The following is a 14289-nucleotide window of genomic DNA, read 5'->3' as shown; positions in this document are numbered from 1 at the left end:
CATGCCAACTCAGACCCTAAGAAGGGCCTTCACTTAGGAAGTAATTCCAAACTGTATTAGCATTCCAGAGTTTACTGCAGACATTTTTCCTTTCCTTGGCCTCTCAGAAAAGCAGCTGAACTCCTGGCTTTCATGTGAGGATGGGCGGTTTTTTTTAACACATAAACAAGAAATGCTCAGTAAAGGAAGGAAACTCAAAGTTACCAAGATAAGCCGTTTTATTTCTTGGGTGAGCTGTCAAAACTACATCAACAGATCTTTATCAAGCCAGAGACCATGAATGGAGAAAGACCACTTCACTTGACCATGTCATATTCCAGCACCCAACCACATGGAGAAAGCACGCAGACAGAAGAGTGTGCAGATACTCTCATTTTGGCATAAAGCAAGCAAAAGAGATGTAAAAGTTCTCTAAGGCAGGCTAAGGCAGCCTTGGAAAATGCCACATTAGCAGCCATGTAAGGTATCTGGAATGCTGGGCCAATGTCACCACAATGAACCAGATGCTGCAAAAATGAGAAGCTGCCTTCTGTCTCCACTCTTACCACCTCTGAAAACCAGTGAAGACCAGAGCCAGGAAAGAGAGAAAGAAAACACAAATTCTCCTTCAGTTTCTTCAGTTTTAATTTTAACTTAGGCCAGGGCACATAAACCTACTGATGATTTCATGTCCTCTTCATTTGCATCATGGAGGATGCTGCAAGCAAAGGATAAAAGCACAGCATTCAACATATTATACACTGCAAACTGAAATTACAATAAAAGTGAAGATGCCTTTAGCAAAAAATGACAAGCAGAAGTCCCTGTATCATCATTCTAGTTTATGATACAAAGAAGTGCTCCCAACAAGAGATCTCAAGACCACAACAGTCAGATTCTGTTTGTTTCATTTTTTCTTCAGACAAGACAGGCATTTAAGTATGTGCCAAATTCATAATTTAACCATGCAAACATCATTTCAATAAACAGATGTTCATCAGCTATATTAAAAAATAAACTTCTAAAATGGATACAATCCTGTAGGAAAACCATTTATTCAACTGATTTATGGAGTAAACCAATTAAGGCAAAATATATTATTGGAAATAGGCTTTCCCTGGGTACAAATATGAGCTGGCTTAACATCTTGTTATATATAAAAATGTCATTTGAAAGCATCAAAGAGCAGTATAAGATGAAAAACTGCTTCAAGGCAAACAAAAAGTATTTTTTAATTCTTCGTTTCTTAAAAAAGTATTATTACCAAAACATTTTCTTCACAATTACTTCCATATTTCTAAATACAGGTTTAAAATTGCATAAGCATGGATAGAGGGCATTTGTAGCCATGAAAAAAATCAGACACCACTGAAGCCTTACATGAGAAACAATGAGCTCATGATACCAGGAAGACATTTAAGATTTCAAAATACTTAGAAAACCCAGGAAAGCAAAGCAAGTGATACAGTTCTCACCATTTTCATATCAAACTGATGACAACCACAACTTCATAGAAGAAATTACAGAATTCCATATAAAAGATGAAGTTTGGAAGCACTGGAGTAAATTACGTTGTTGAAACTGCTGAGATAATTTCATGTGTATGTGGCACCAGATCTATGACCCACTAAAGTACTTGAAATTTGTCTAGTGTTTTAGTTGGACATGCATCTCATCACTGCTACAAAAAAAAAAAAATAGAAAAAAGATGCAGCATGGAACATGAAATTTCAAAATAATTTAGCAACAATTTCAACTAATGAGGCATGGATTTCTGCTTTTATACCAGCTGACTGGTATGTGTTGAAAGGGCTACTCAGCATCACTCCTCAGAACTTGTATACAGACATGAAAACATATCAGGTGTTAAGTATCATCTAAGCACAGGCTCCAAGAAACCATCTAATACAGGAGATAGACTCTGGATTGAAATGCATATATAACATACATTTTATGCTGTCGACATGTGTATATTACTAATATAATAGAAATAGCTAAACAATTATCCCCTTCTTTTAAAAAGTATACTAACTAAAATATCTCAGCAAATGCATAGTAAGGTCTCAAATAACAGCACATTCACTATACAAACTGTAATGCTATTTGTTCCAATTATAAATATATATTTGTTCTCACTTCCCATTTTGTGAATCATATTGGAAATCATATATTAGTTAAAAATTGCAATAGCTCATTTCTGCTATTGGAAATTACCTTCACTTCTTAAAAAGTAAAATTCAGTTTAAAGTTAGATTACAAATGTGTGCTGCCTCCACTGAGAATTAAATGTGTAGCTTTCACTTCAATTCTAGAATCACAAAGCCAGTATTGTCTAGTGTCATGGATCAGCTTTCTTTCAAACAGTCCTGGGTGGTAACTGTTGTTTGTACATTCCTGCTAGAGCCTTAGCTGCACTGTAGATCATCTGTCGACGGGACATGCCAGTGAATACCACGTGCCAGTCAGTCCTGTTGACATTCTGTATGTTCTTCTCAAGCACTTCACCTACGGTCACCAACAGGCCTGACCATCTCAGACTGTAGTCCTCAGGAGTGAGACTCTTTGCCTGCGTAACATTTTGAGAAGTGATTATTTAAAGTTTAAAAGGAGGTTTTATTTCTATCTTCACCATTACCAACTTTGATACATCAACAGAATGTACATAGCAAACTAAAGGGTATCAGAATCCAAATTTCAGACTACCCCATGATTTGCCTAGCCAATTAATACTTTTTGGATTTGTATTTATCATGATCCAAACAGAACAGTGTAAAGCTAAAATATGATGCTTGAAAGAGTAAAGACATTCCACCATTACCAGGAAGTAGTTTTCTCTTCTGAAGTAGCTAACAGATGGAACCAATTATATATACTTATACAATGACTCTTACCTGCCTAAGGTTTCAAAAATGGTTAAAATGTCCCTCTGAAGCAGGCGAGTAGCCAAATATAAGAAGAAAGCTGCAGCTGGCAGAAATGGAGGACTGAGCTATTTGCATGAGACATAGGATTACACACATGTAATTCCCTGAAGCTGGAAGCAGAAGGGAAGCAGTGGGGGAAGTATCACTGCACTTAATGGCTCTGATGCTCATCCTAGGCAAACACCTCTGGCCATTGTCACATACAGTGAAGTGTAGAAGACTTTTAGCCACACTAAGTCTAGAAGTGTAGAAGACTTTTAGCCACACTAAGACTTCTTAGTATTATTCAGTTCTTCATAGGATTGCATGGTGGGCCCAGTTCTTCATACAGACTTTATTTTGACATACACAGTCTGTTTCCAGTGCCTGTACAGCTGGTGAAGCTCATTACTGTGTTCCATGCTTCCTCAAACTACTGTCTTGCAACAATAACAGGATACGTAAATTTGTCAGAAAACACAGTCTACTCCAATATCAGAATAATTTGTGATTATCAAAAGGCATGTAAAAAGCAGATTTCTTAAGCAAAGGAACAGGACTGGGCCTTACACTAGTCAAAACAGTGGCAGCAAGAAGTAAATAACAGTGCACCTAGCTGCAAGTAGGGACTTAGTATCTTATATCTCCACTATGATCCACAATTGCACATAACTTCAAAATTAATTATTTGGTATTTTTATTGCTAAAAATTTGAAGTGAACTTAAAAAAGATCAACCTTGCAGTAGTTTCCCATCACAGCTCCAATTTCTGCCTCAGCTAAAAACAAGATGACAGCTGGTCTGTTAACAGAGAAAGTTTCTCAAAACAAGCCCTCCAGTCCATCTTTTTACCTTCTCAATTCAAGCAGTATTTTAGAGGTATAAACAGCCATAAGTCTCATTTTATGTGCTCAGAAAACTCCATGCTGTTGGTAAAGACATTAACAAAAGAGCATCAATTCTACAAAGACAGGTTTTTACCACTATTTCCTTATACAGAACAATAGAACACATAGCTAGCAAGAATTATGAGGAACGTAGCTGTTTTTAATAATCAGAGAACTACAGAATGGTTGGGGTTGGAAGAGACTTCTGGAGATCATCTAGTCCAACTCCGCCTCCAAAGCAGGTTCAACTAGAGCAGGTTGCCTCTATTAAATCTTTTGTACTGTGAATAAAAAAATAACACTGCCTGTCCAACACATTTATTCCCTGTAGTCTGAAATACAACTACACAATTGCTGGGTTTTTTTAACCTGTTGCAATTTTGATTTTGCTTAAAGATACTGGACTGCATTTATACCACTGTGTGTTTCTTCGCGCCCCTGAGAGAAACTTACTCTGTTCGTAACAGAGACATAATAGGAACAAAGGGATGAAACAAAGCTATGTTTTGCTGTTGACGTACATACAAGAACAGTTTTCTTTAAATACAAGAATTCGATCTAATTCAAGTTTAAAGACTTACTAAATCTGTGCTGTACACCAAGCTATACACCAAATGGGCTGCACGGAAGTTTAAACAAGAATGTTTTCTGCTATCACAAGGTAAATACTAATTTTCAAAGTTACAAAATATGTTTACACAAGAGAAAAGAAATACTCAAAAGGTTACTATTAACTTATAGTTTTTAAATGGCACAACAGAATATTCTGTGAAACAAAAATGAAACATACCTGTTGTGCTTTATGTTTAAAAAAATCATTTGGTTCATATTGGTGCTCCACATAGAATGTGACAATAATTTAATTAGTAACTTCACATTGATTTCATAGCATCATAGAACGGTTTTGGTTGGAAAGGACCTTTAAAGATCATCTAGTCAATTAAGTTGTATCTGCATAATCATTATTTTTTCCTTAGCTTCATACCTTTCCTGACTCCTTTCGAAAAGGATTCTGGAAAACTAGAGATACTGAGCAACAACAACATTTCTCCTTTTGCCACTTGTCAGCTTTACAAAATTGTAAGAACTCTGAAATATAAGAACTAAAGCCAGTCTCAAAACGTTCACTCTATTGGAGTTTGTAGTAACAAAAAAAAAAAAAATATATAAACAGTTACTATTTGTTTTCTCAAAACAGTCCCCTGAGGATCAAACCCCAAACAGTTTGTTTTGAAATTCTTCACAGAAACATTCATTTTAAAATAATTCTCAGAGCAGAGTTAACTAATTTATGACTCATATGTTCCTTCGGGCAACATGCAGTGACTGGAGTTTGGAACAATTCCTAGTGCACGTCCAAAGAAATGTAAACAATCTCATTAAAAACTTCTGTTGGTGATATTTAAGACCTGCATACTACTGCATTATTTTAAATAGGATGAACCATGACATTTCCAAGATTAAAATCTTTCTATTTCAGAAATTCTGGATCCCTGTCAGGGTAGGATAGTCAATAAGAGGAAATCAGCCTTGAATTTTAGGTAACAGTCTGTGTGTTCATAGTGGAATTAAGTCCAAGCCCAACTCTGAAGAAGATGTATCCTTTATTTATTTATTAGGGATGACTTTTCAGAATACTAATCAGTACAGTATGCAGTCTGTTTGGTGGTAAATAACAACACAAATACCAAGGCTTTATGAGCGCTAGTAAAAATTGGTGGCACAATCTCAATTTAAAAATTTCTGCCTAAATGAAGTGTAAGGTATGTCACTGAACTGCTAACACGTACATGTGTGCACACAGACAATTGACTATTACGCAGTTTTGCTGGCATTAACACTGCGATATATATGTAAGTTAAGAAAAGAAAACAAAGCCTTTGGATGCATAAAAGTGGTTACTGCACTTCTTTGTGCAGTTGCTTAGTGCATTTTGTAAGGTGCAAAGAACTCCTTCTGCACCTGAGGAAGAATGAGTATTCTTACCTTATCAACATAAAGATTCACGAGGATTAAGTCTGAAGTCACTGAACCAGACTGATGATGATATATTTCAATTATTAAAATTATATTTCATTTTTCATGGAGTGCTTCTTGGTGGTTCATTTCTTCTTGGGTAATATTTCCTTGATTAATTTCTTCTTGGAATATTTCTTCTTTGTTATTAGAAAAGTAAAACTAGTGCTTTCAAGAGCCATGTATTTCAGAATGAGACTACTGATCAAAAATTGCTTTGCAACAAATGCCTGACAATTTTTAGGTAATACATAAATATGATTAAAAGATATTTTATCCTAATTTCATAAATTAAAATATTCAAGTGGAGTGACTGCAAGAACTGACATCATAAGTGAAATTAAACCTTAAGCCTTATGTCTCAACTGTTAATCCAACATTTGTAACAAAAGTGGAAACTCACCTGCTGAACGTACTGCAAAGGCACAGGTGTTGCTTGGGTAAAAGCTTCAAGGTGAATTCCATGAATGGGATCCTCAATAATCAGACATCCAATGTCAAACCACCTGCAATGATATACAAGCTACTTTATTTCTGAGTACTGAACATCACCCAATTGAAAAACAATGTGCTAGCAGTTGAACTGTGACCATTTTACAAATTCTACCACAAATATAGTAATAATGAGTTTTATCAGTTTTCTAGTATTTTTCAAGTAAAATTTGCACATAGGTATTTTTTATATATATAAAATTATACTGCATATGTATGCACGTGAAATACATTATCTGATAAAATCATATTGCTACAAACGAATTACAAGTGACAGAACATCTCCCACTGTACTTTCTGAACTGAATACAATTTTGGAGAAAGTGAAGAACTACGAGTTTTACTCGTAGGAGTGAGCAAACCACTAGCTAAATTCCAACTTTTACAGCTATTTAGTTTTGTCATTTCAGTGTAACTTCATTACATTTTTATATTGTGAATCTTGAAAAAACTGACGAGGATTTTGTATGTTAAAGTCTCAAGGACAAAAAGCCGCACATCACCAAACTCAAGTCTGCCAGACCAATACTGAAGACAAACTCTCTCCTTTCTTCTGTTCAGAGTGATTCTGCCAGCAACTCTTTTTTAGGCCCCTTTGAGTCAACAAAGAATATTTCTTTCCCCTGCATCCCACCCTCCCCTAGAATTTATCTGAAGTTCTCACTTGTCAGGAAGCAATTCCTCAATGAAGCTTTCTGCTGATACAGCGGGCTGTTTTTCATGTATTACTCCTGTCCGACGCAAGCTATCTATTCTTTCTTGGGCTCCCTAAATGATAACAAAAGCTGTTAAAGACAGCATTCTCTTTGAATCACAACATAGTACAATGCTTGCAGATTAATGCAAAAAGAATCCTAGAACATACTTTTCAAGTTAAACAGAAAACGTGAGAGATTTTTAAAACTTACTCTTATTTCAACATTAGAAAAACAAACAAAAAAAACCCTAAACCTCATGAAAAGCCACAATGGAATCCCTAACAGCAACAAAAACTATGATAAAACTGATTAAATATTTTGGGTTTATTATTTTTCCCTGAAAAAGACCTAGATCGCTAACATGTTACTGCAACAAGTTTCGTTATTAGGTAAAGCATCAGTATATATGACTATTACTCACATTGACATTTTTGCAGATTTGCTGGGTCATTTAAGAGCACTGGACCAACTTTGGAAGAGTAAGGGAGAGAATCTCTTTCTTGTGTTATCTATCCAACTAAGATGAAGGAATCATTTGCTCCAAACCTCTCATCACTCTGAAGTTACTATAGAAATACTACTACTGCACTGCAGTAGCTAAACAGTTAAAGGAACATTATACTCCTTACCTCAACATAAAGTTGTATCAGCTAATATGCTGCTATGAGGATAGGTTGTACTCATCTGCGCACACTGCCACAGCCGTTAGGAGAAAACTTTCTTTTTATTGAGTAAATGATTTTCTTGTATTTAAGAAGCAGAATACTAAGTAGTTGTTTTCAGGGTTTTTAATTACTGGCCAGGGAGGTAGTTACATATAAATATACCTGATGAACATGTACGTTTTTAAAATCTGGTGAAACAACTTTTGATAACACAGCCAGCACAGCGGTTTGCAAAGCTGCAGAGTGAATTCTCACTTTTAAAACACACCACGGATCTGGTTGAGAAGACACCTGACAAGTGTTGATAAAACTATTACTGATCTACCGAATCAGTGGGGAGAACTCAAGTTCCAAAGAAACTCCTTTCATTTCTAGCATTTCCCACATGTGTGCTAGTAAGTCTAAGAAATGCCTGCTATACTTTGAAACTACAGTACTATCACAATGCGTGACAGATATGATGGCAGTCGATGACAGTGTAAGAAAACCGACATGAATATCATTCGTTGCAAATGTCTTTGAAAAAAAAAAACCAAACAAAACAAACACCACCACCCTAAAACTATTTCATCAAGTAGCTTCAAACTGATCTAATGACTGAGATGACAACTAAAAAAAAATTAAAAAAAAAGTATACTTATCTCACAATGGCCCTCCTCTTTACAGAAAATCACATTTTTGTAGGTGAACGATTCCATGCTCTCTCTTTGCATTGGAGGTACTTTAGTACTGTTGCATATGAACTTACTTTTAAACCTGCAGCATAGCCCACAGGTTGGGGTGCAATGTTAGACTGTGCCGCCTCTCCAGTAACAACCGCCATTCCAAAGACTTCTTGAAAGGCGTCTCGAATTGCTGCAACCTTTACCTCTTTATTGGAAGTAACCACTATGTCCAGTTCTCCCCCAGTTTCTGTAAAATACATATATATATAATCATAGAATCAGCTAGGTTGGAAAAGACCTTTAAGATCACGAAGTTCAAACATTACCCCAGGAGTGCCAAGACAACCACTAAACCATGTCACTAAGGGCCTCATCTACATGGTTCTTCGAATACTTCAGGGACAGTGACTCCACCACTGCCCTGGGCAGCCTGTTCCAATGCCTAATCACTCTGTGAAGAATTTTTTCCTAATGCCCAATCTAAACCTCCCCTGATGTAGCCTGAGGCCATTATTTCTTGTCCTATTGCGCTTGTTACCTGTGAGAAGAGACCGATCCCCACATCATCACAATCTCCTTTCAGGTAGTTGTAGGAAGTGATAAGGTCCCCCTGGGCCTTCTCTTCTCCAGACTAAACAACCCCAGTTCCCTCAGATGTTCCTCATCAAGACTTGCGCTCCAGACCTTTCACCAGCTTTGTTGCCCTCTTCTGGGCACACTCCAGCACCTCAGCGTCTTCCTTGTAGCAAGGGACCCAGAACTGAACACAGTATTCTTGGTGCGGCCTAGTAACGGATGCTCATGTATTTTTCCTCATTCATATTATAAACTAGTTCAAATACATTCTATTTCATATAAAACTATGCTTCAGAGTTGGTCTCCTCTTTCTTTGCCACTGTATAGAATTAACTTAGAAAATAGAAGTTAGGTGAAGAACTAAGTAATTCAAGAATGAAAGACAGACAACAGCAACTGATGTTTATTCAGCAACTGAAAAAAACCCCCATACCACTCATTTAAGATGACAATGGATTTAGAAAAGTAACTTGGACATCCATTTCTGAAGATATTTTGGTGTTCTGCAAAGGGGTAGAGAATGTTTATGTGACACACAAAGTCTTTCTTATGAAAGAGATAAAGAATACAGATGTAGTTCACAAAATCCTGTGAACAGTTGTCAACCTTTAAAAGAAAGGCTCATATTACTTTATAGGTGTCTGTGGACTGTGAATTTTATTGCCTGTCTGCCTCCCTACAGCTTTATCCTGATTTAGATATTTATGGAACAAAATGTATGGAATACCTATGGAACAAAAAAGTTGTATTTCTGAATTATTTCCATATGACAGTCATCTTCATAAAGAGGGTGAGTTTTCACTAAGCTTCGTTAGACTAAAAGAAAACAGTTAATGAATTAAAACATTTCTAGAAGGAAGTAAATACTAAGTTTAAAAATCCCTGCCCTATCTCCACAACCTGCAACTACAAAAAAAAGGCAGTATTTTAATAGCCAAGATGCATACAGATGCTTTCCCTAACAACATGGCTTCAGAGAAGTTTGATATAACTACTGAATTAATTTACGCTAACTGAATCTTACAAGCAAAGCATTTTATTAGAATTACTTCCTCTAGGTAATTGTTCCATTCAATGAATAGTGTATTGAAACATCCAAACCATAACTGGATACTGTCAGATCCTATTTTAAAAAGGGATGGTCATGACTGCAATAGAAATCTTAAATACAGTTTGCCAAATTGTACATAATCAACATTTACTCTGGTTTTGCACTATATGCCTCTACTCAAAAACTTTCTCAGTTGCTGGCTGGCCTTCTCGCTGATTTCATATCTCACTATCTCCTCAGTACTCAGTTGCTGAGGTATTTTCCCTTAAATGTAACACAATAAACTACTCAATAATTCAGTTATCTTTCCCTTTTACATCACATACTGTCCATTGGATTAGAACAATAGTGCAGAAATGCGGTTAAACAGATCACAGAATAAGTCCACCTGAGAAACATCTTAGAAAACAAAACGCAAGAACATTTTAATAGTTTGTTCTCAGTCTTATCAGTTTCATGACCAGTTTCACCTACATCCAGACAAAGAGAGGTACTGGCAGAATCAAAGAGGAAGACTGCTTACAAGACTGCTGGAAAAAAACCAAAACAAAGCCAACAAAACAAAACAAACCATCACAATGGACAATTTATATCTGTTGCTTCACCATTATAAAGAAGTAGAAATTTCACATTGTCTATATGTCACATGTAATGTACTCTAGTAAAAAACGCTGAATACCACAACAAACTGTAACTGAAATACTATGGTATTCCTTCCTGGCTCAATGCATTTCAGACTTCATGAGACTATTTTAGAATTTTAAAGTTCCTACTAACTGAATTAGAAACTGCTTCAAGTTTGATGCATTTCTTAAAAACAGTGCAAACACTATTAAGTAGAAAAGTGCAACAGTGAAAAGAAAGTCTCAAAAGCTATGGAAATACCTCTGTTCTATGCCTCTCAGAGTATGCCTATCTTTTGGCTTGTTTTAGCTCTGATGCGACATCTTCCACAGTACTATTTAAGCATGTGATCCAGCAGAAAACATATGGTGTGTTTAAACTCGGCTCCATAAGGCTTAAATAGAGACACAGTGGGAGAAAATAATATGCCATAGAGGGATTATAGGGAAGTCTCTTCACCTTTTTTTTTTTTATTTTTATCTTCCTCATATTTCACTATCTGAAGCTGAATTAAAGGGTATTACTGTGCCATTATCTGAACTACACCAGAATACAAAAGGGAAATGAACCTCAAGACACACATACAGCCTTCAAAATGAGTTTCAGCAGACAAATCACTTGAGAAATCAATACAGTACTGTGACTGTGAATTAATATACTACATATACAAACTTCAAGTGTAAAAGTAGCGTGCTATTATATTAACCTCTCCAACATTTAAAGGTATTACTTAATGGTTTGTCACAAATACTTACTGATATATGGAACCATGCCAGGATCCAGTGTTGTGATCATGGTCTCCACCGAATGTTTGGTTTTATCAAGAACAGACTTCACCATGGGATTCTCAGCTACACCCTAAATTTAAGCAAAACATATTTCTATATTATCTTTTGTTTTGTTTTTTTTTACCTTGAGAAACTCAAAATGTTACAGATAAAAAAAAATCCCAACACAAATAAAAAGCAAATATTAAGCTGTTTTGTGTTTTTCTTACCACATTTACACTTCAGAATACCTACTGTATCTCACTCCTCAGCACAAACACTACAGAATAAGACTATCACTGCATGAGTTTTCAGTTAAAACATGAAGTTCAAGTATCATCTTTACCATCCTTTTCTGCATTAATGTAGAAGCAGTACCACCGGTGATATTTTGGTCGAAGTGGTGACGGTCAATGGCAGCCTTGGCTGCAGTGACCATAAGATGGTGGAGTTTAGGATCCTGTGTGGGAGGAATAGAATACCTAGCAAAGCCACAGTTCTGGATTTCCGAAGGGCCAACTTTGGCCTCTTCAGTCAACTGCTAAGGGAAGTCTCATGGGAAAGTGTACTAGGCGGCAAAGGGGCTCAAGATAGTTGGTTAGCATTCAAGGACCGCTTCTTCCAAGCTCAGGATCGGAGTGTCCCAATGAGTAGGAAATCAAGTAAGGGATCTAGGAGACCGGCGTGGTTAAACAAGGAGCTGCTGAGCAAACTCAAGTGGAAAAGGAGAATCTATGGATTATGTAAGGAGGGGCTGGCCACTTGGGAGGAATATAGGACAGTTGTTAGAGGATGTAGGGAGGCAATTAGGACAGCTAAGGCCTCCTTGGAACTCAATCTTGCTAGTCGGGTTAAAGACAATAGAAAGGGCTTCTTCAAATACATAGCAAATAAAACTAACACAAGAGGCAATATAGGCCCACTGCTGAACGAAGTGGGTGCCCTGGAGACAGAGGATATAAAGAAGGCAGAGGTGCTGAATGCCTTCTTTGCCTCTGTCTTTACTCCTGCAGACTCTCCCCGAGGGCCCCAGATTTCTATAGCCCCAGAAAGAGTCAGGACAAAGGAGGAGTTTGCTTTGGTAGATGAGGATTGGGTTAGGGATCAGCTATGCAATCTGGACATCTGTAAATCGATGGGTCCGGATGGAATGCACCCACGGGTGCTGAGGGAGCTGGCGGAGGTCATTGCTAGGCCACTTTCCATCATCTTTGGTAAGTCGTGGGAAACGGGCGAGGTGCCTGAGGATTGGCGGATGGCAAAGGTCACACCAGTCTATAAGAAGGGCAAGAAGGAGGACCCGGGTAATTATAGACCGGTCAGCCTTACCTCCATCCCTGGAAAGGTGATGGAACAACTTATTCTTGACTCCATCACTAGGCATATCAAGGATGAGGGGGTCATTAAGAACAGCCAACATGGTTTTATGAGGGGGAAGTCATGTATGACCAACCTTATAGCCTTCTATGAGGAAGTGACCAGGTGGAGGGATGATGGTAGAGCGGTAGATGTAGTTTTTCTTGATTTCAGTAAGGCATTTGATACTGTCTCCCACAGCATCCTCATAGATAAGCTAAAGAAGTGTGGGCTTGACGATCAAGTAGTGAGGTGGATCGAGAACTGGTTGAAAGGAAGAAGGCAGAGAGTTGTGGTCAATGGCGCAGAATCTAGCTGGAGGTCTGTGACTAGTGGAGTCCCTCAGGGGTCGGTGCTGGGACCGGTGCTGTTTAATATTTTCATCAATGACCTGGATGACTGAGTGCACCCTCAGCAAGTTTGCTGATGACACAAGACTGGGAGGAGTGGCTGACACACCAGAAGGCTGTGCTGCCATTCAGCGAGACCTGGACAGGCTGGAGAGTTGGGCGGGGAGAAACTTGATGAAATTTAACAAGGGCAAGTGTAGAGTCTTGCATCTGGGGAAGAACAACCCCATGTACCAGTACAGGTTGGGGGTTGACCTGCTGGAAAGTAGCGAAGGGGAAAGGGACCTGGGGGTCCTGGTGGATAGGAGGATGACCATGAGCCAGCAATGTGCTCTTGTGGCCAAGAAGGCAAATGGCATCTTAGGGTGCATTAGAAAGGGAGTGGTTAGTAGGTCAAGAGAGGTTCTCCTCCCCCTCTACTCAGCCTTGGTGAGGCCGCATCTGGAATATTGCGTCCAGTTCTGGGCCCCTCTGTTCAAGAAGGACAGGGAATTGCTTGAAGGAGTCCAGCGCAGAGCCACAAAGATGATTAGGGGAGTGGAACAACTCCCTTATGAGAGGCTGAGGGAGCTGGGTCTCTTTAGCTTGCAAAAGAGGAGACTGAGGGGTGACCTCATCAATGTTTACAAATATGTAAAGGGTAGGTGTCAGGATGATGGAGCTAGGCTTTTTTCAGTGATATCCAGTGATAGGACAAGGGGCAATGGGTGTAAACTGGAGCATAGGAAGTTCCACGTTAACATCAGGAAGAACTTCTTTACTGTAAGAGTGACAGAGCACTGGAACTGGTTGCCCAGGGGGGTTGTGGAGTCTCCTACACTGGAGATATTCAAGGCCCGCCTGGACAAGTTCCTGTGTGATGTACTGTAGGTTACCCTGCTCTTGCAGGGGGGTTGGACTAGATGATCTTTTGAGGTCCCTTCCAACCCTTGGGATTCTGTGATTCTGTGATGGTGGACAACAAACTTGATCTAGTTCTATTCTGGAGCATTTAAAAAACCTGTAGATTCCTAATGCTAATTATAGGCATCATAAGACTAGGTAGCTAGATTTAGACTGTGATAACTCAAGCTGAAGAATATCCTTTTCTAATGTTCTTAAAGACAATAGGATCTATTTTTGAATGGCTCATTACTAATAAATATTTCTAGAGCAAATGAGCTGTAAGTCCTCAGTTTATAAACAGATTTTTAACATTGCTGGAAAAATGTTCTACATTCTCCAGCCAAGTCTTAGGTGGAGCTGCTGACAGACCTAAAA

The 14289-nt window shown here is 38.1% G+C and overlaps 1 protein-coding gene across 8 annotated transcripts in view; it reads right to left on the bottom strand.

Annotated features, from left to right (window-relative positions):
- Positions 1-200: 200 nt before the first annotated feature.
- PRRC1 (proline rich coiled-coil 1) overlaps positions 201-14289 on the bottom strand; it is a 28987-nt gene continuing 14898 nt past the window's right edge. For 7 of the 8 annotated variants that reach the window (XM_065661679.1, XM_065661683.1, XM_065661684.1 and 4 more), the window contains 5 exons: positions 11312-11414; positions 8389-8552; positions 6942-7045; positions 6189-6291; positions 201-2545 (listed from right to left, as the gene is read on the bottom strand). In XM_065661679.1, coding sequence (XP_065517751.1) covers positions 2336-2545; positions 6189-6291; positions 6942-7045; positions 8389-8552; positions 11312-11414 — 684 coding nt within the window. In that variant the 3' untranslated portion in view covers positions 201-2335. The remainder of the gene's footprint in view (positions 2546-6188; positions 6292-6941; positions 7046-8388; positions 8553-11311; positions 11415-14289) is intronic. The other variant, XR_010608598.1, reaches the window with a different exon arrangement.

This window comes from Lathamus discolor, chromosome Z (genome assembly GCF_037157495.1).
Source record: "Lathamus discolor isolate bLatDis1 chromosome Z, bLatDis1.hap1, whole genome shotgun sequence".
Taxonomy (NCBI): Eukaryota; Metazoa; Chordata; class Aves; order Psittaciformes; family Psittacidae; genus Lathamus; species Lathamus discolor.
This window is presented reverse-complemented; position numbering and strand designations above follow the sequence as displayed.